The sequence below is a fragment of the Protobothrops mucrosquamatus genome, unplaced genomic scaffold (genome assembly GCF_001527695.2).
Source record: "Protobothrops mucrosquamatus isolate PMUCROS unplaced genomic scaffold, P.Mucros_1.0 scaffold3820, whole genome shotgun sequence".
NCBI lineage: Eukaryota > Metazoa > Chordata > Lepidosauria > Squamata > Viperidae > Protobothrops > Protobothrops mucrosquamatus.
Genome location: NW_015389772.1, coordinates 192,390 through 195,027, shown reverse-complemented (window position 1 = coordinate 195,027; position 2,638 = coordinate 192,390). Strand labels below are relative to the sequence as shown.

The 2,638-nt window shown below is 44.7% G+C and overlaps 1 protein-coding gene across 1 annotated transcript; it reads right to left on the bottom strand.

The window, feature by feature from the left end:
- Positions 1–83: 83 nt before the first annotated feature.
- NELFE (negative elongation factor complex member E) lies at positions 84–2,140 on the bottom strand (the record flags this gene model as incomplete). The annotated part of the gene is made up of 4 exons (XM_015827621.1): positions 2,085–2,140; positions 827–922; positions 336–408; positions 84–229 (listed from the first exon to the last, which is right to left on the bottom strand). Coding segments are annotated over exons 1-4 (351 nt in total), but the record flags the coding sequence as incomplete, so codon positions are not given.
- Positions 2,141–2,638: the final 498 nt, after the last annotated feature.

The window sequence follows — 2,638 nt, the reverse complement described above, 5'->3', positions numbered from 1 at the left end:
TCCACAGGTCTTAAAGTTGCCAAGTTTGGACACTCCAGCAATAGAATCTTTCTTCTGCACCTCCTTGCATTAACCCGGCTTACTTTCGGTTTCACCTTCCGAGTCCAAGAGCGTTTGAATCCCGAGTTCTTGTTCTCAACTTTGATAGCACTGATGGCCCCCGTTTTCACCAGCATCTTGGCTTGTTCTGTGGCTGTTGCGGTGTCGACTACTGGCTGATCTGAGATGGCTGGAAACAGGGAAGAAAGGGAAAAACTGCTGTCCCCAAATGGCCAATATTGGCAAGAGAACACTTCACTCACAGCAGCCCATGTTTTCACAAAAGTCCGACTTACATCGTTTAATTCCTCCCTGGATAGCCTGACTGGTTGAACCCTGTTGCTTTTTTAAGGCCATGAGGGCCTTTTTCTGATGGGAAGAAGAAAAAAATTAAAATCAGTAAAAGATACACATAGTCTAACTTCCCTCCCTTCCCTAGTCCCTTTATTTCCTATTGTATTAAACATCTGGCTGTCATTTACATCCTTGACTTACAGCCACAATTAAGCCCAAAATTTATGTCACTAAGTGAGACAGTTGTTAAGTGAGTTTTGATCCATTTTACAACCTTTCTTGCCACCGTTGTTAAATGAATCACTACAGTTGTTAAGTTAGTAACACGGTTAAGTGAATCTGGTATCCCCAGTTACTTTGTTTGTCAGAAGGTCACAAAAAGTGATCACACGATCCCGAGACACTACAACTGTCATAAATACGAGTCAGTTGCCAAGTCAAAGACTACCGGTACTTGTAAGAATAATTTCACCCTCAAGCTGAACAAGCTGACCTTTTTCTTGAGTTTGGCAAATTTCTTCTGCAGGGCTTCTTCATCTTCTGTCAACCCAGGTGGCAAAACAATCATGATGGAATAGTACAATACTGGCTAGAATTGGAAAACAAGGAAGGAATCAGTCAGGTAAAGCTTGGTGTTTGATTACTGACGGGTATACATGCAGGCAGGGCACCCTCAGGATTGGCAAGTACACATTAATATATTTTACTCTTTCGTTTAATATCTGCCTGAGCAGGGGGTTGGACTCGATGACCTCCAAGGTCCCTTCCAACTTTATTATTATTATTATTATTATTATTATTATTATTATTATTATTATTATTATTATTATTAGTATGGATCATCGCACAATCAGCCAGATGTTCAGACTGGATTTGGCATTTTGTCTACCTATCGAGTCCTTACCCAGGACCTGGGATAGGCAGATGTGGATGTTTGATGGTATTACAGATATCGTCGGAGGATGGAAGCAGTTCCTAGTAAGGCTGCCTTTTGCAATTGACTAATAGCGAATTTGTCAATGCCAATGGTGTTCAAGTGGTGCTCCAGTTGTTTTGGGACTGCACCCAAGGCACCTATTACTATTGGTACTACCTTTGCTTGCTTTTGCCACAGTCTTTCTATTTCTATTTGTAGGTCTCTGTATTTTGTTATCTTCTCCAGTTCTTTCTCGTCTATTCTGCTGTCTCCAGGCACTGCCACGTCCACTATCCAGACTTTTTTGTCTTTCTTATCAACAATTATTATTATTATTATTATGGATCATCGCACAGTCAGCCAGATGTTCAGACTGGATTTGGCATTTTGTCTATGACTACTACTACTACTACTATTATTATTATTATTATTATTATTATAATATTTTATTGATGCATTTTTTCTTGGAATGTATAGCACTGCAGTTTCTATTTCTTTTAAAGCAAACCTATTACAGGTACTCTCGACTCACCACCACCATTGAACACAACATTTATGCTGCTAAACGAGACTTGGAGTCATTAAGTCAGTGTTGACCCCTTTGTACCTTTCTTGCCACAGTTGTCAAGTGAACCACGCTGCAGTTGTTAAGTTAGGAACAAGGTTGTTAAGTGAATCCTGGTTTTCCCCTTGACTTTGCTTGTCAGGAAGGGGACGGCATTGACCCTGCAATGGTGGTAAATATGAGCCAGTTGCCACGCATCTGAATTCTGATCACGTGACCCTGGGGAATGCCGCAACGGCCGTATAAGTGTGAAAAACGGTCATTACTCACTTTTTTCCCGTGCTGTTGTAGCTTCCAAACGGTCATTAAAGGAACTGTTGCAAGTCGAGGACTACCTGTACGATCTCTCTGGATTTGGCTGCAGTTTCCCTCCGCCCCCCCGCTCACCCGGATATGCACTGCGGGGGGGGATTTGTGGGCGTGTCAAGGACTTACCTGCAAGGGCTCCAAATTGGGGGGAAGCCGCCAACTCGACCTGGCCGCCGCCGCCTACGAACCTCTGGAGGCAACGCAAACGTTCCACTCCGGACCCTCCCACAATGCACCGCGCCCTCCCAGGATGCACCGGGAGCCAGCCCCTACCCCCAGCTTTCCCCGCGAACGGGCGCCGAGCCGTCCCAAGATGCATTGCGGCTCAGGCCAACGCAGAGCGTAACGACGCTTCGGCATCCTTGCTTTGGGTTTTTTTTTTCCCCCCCACTCACCTGTTGCTTCTTTTTTTATGGTTTGCCTTTCAATCTAGAGTCCTTCCCAAGATGGAGGAGGAGGAGGAGGAGGAGGAGGGGGAAGAGTAGGGAGGAGGCGTGGTTTGCATAAACCGCCGC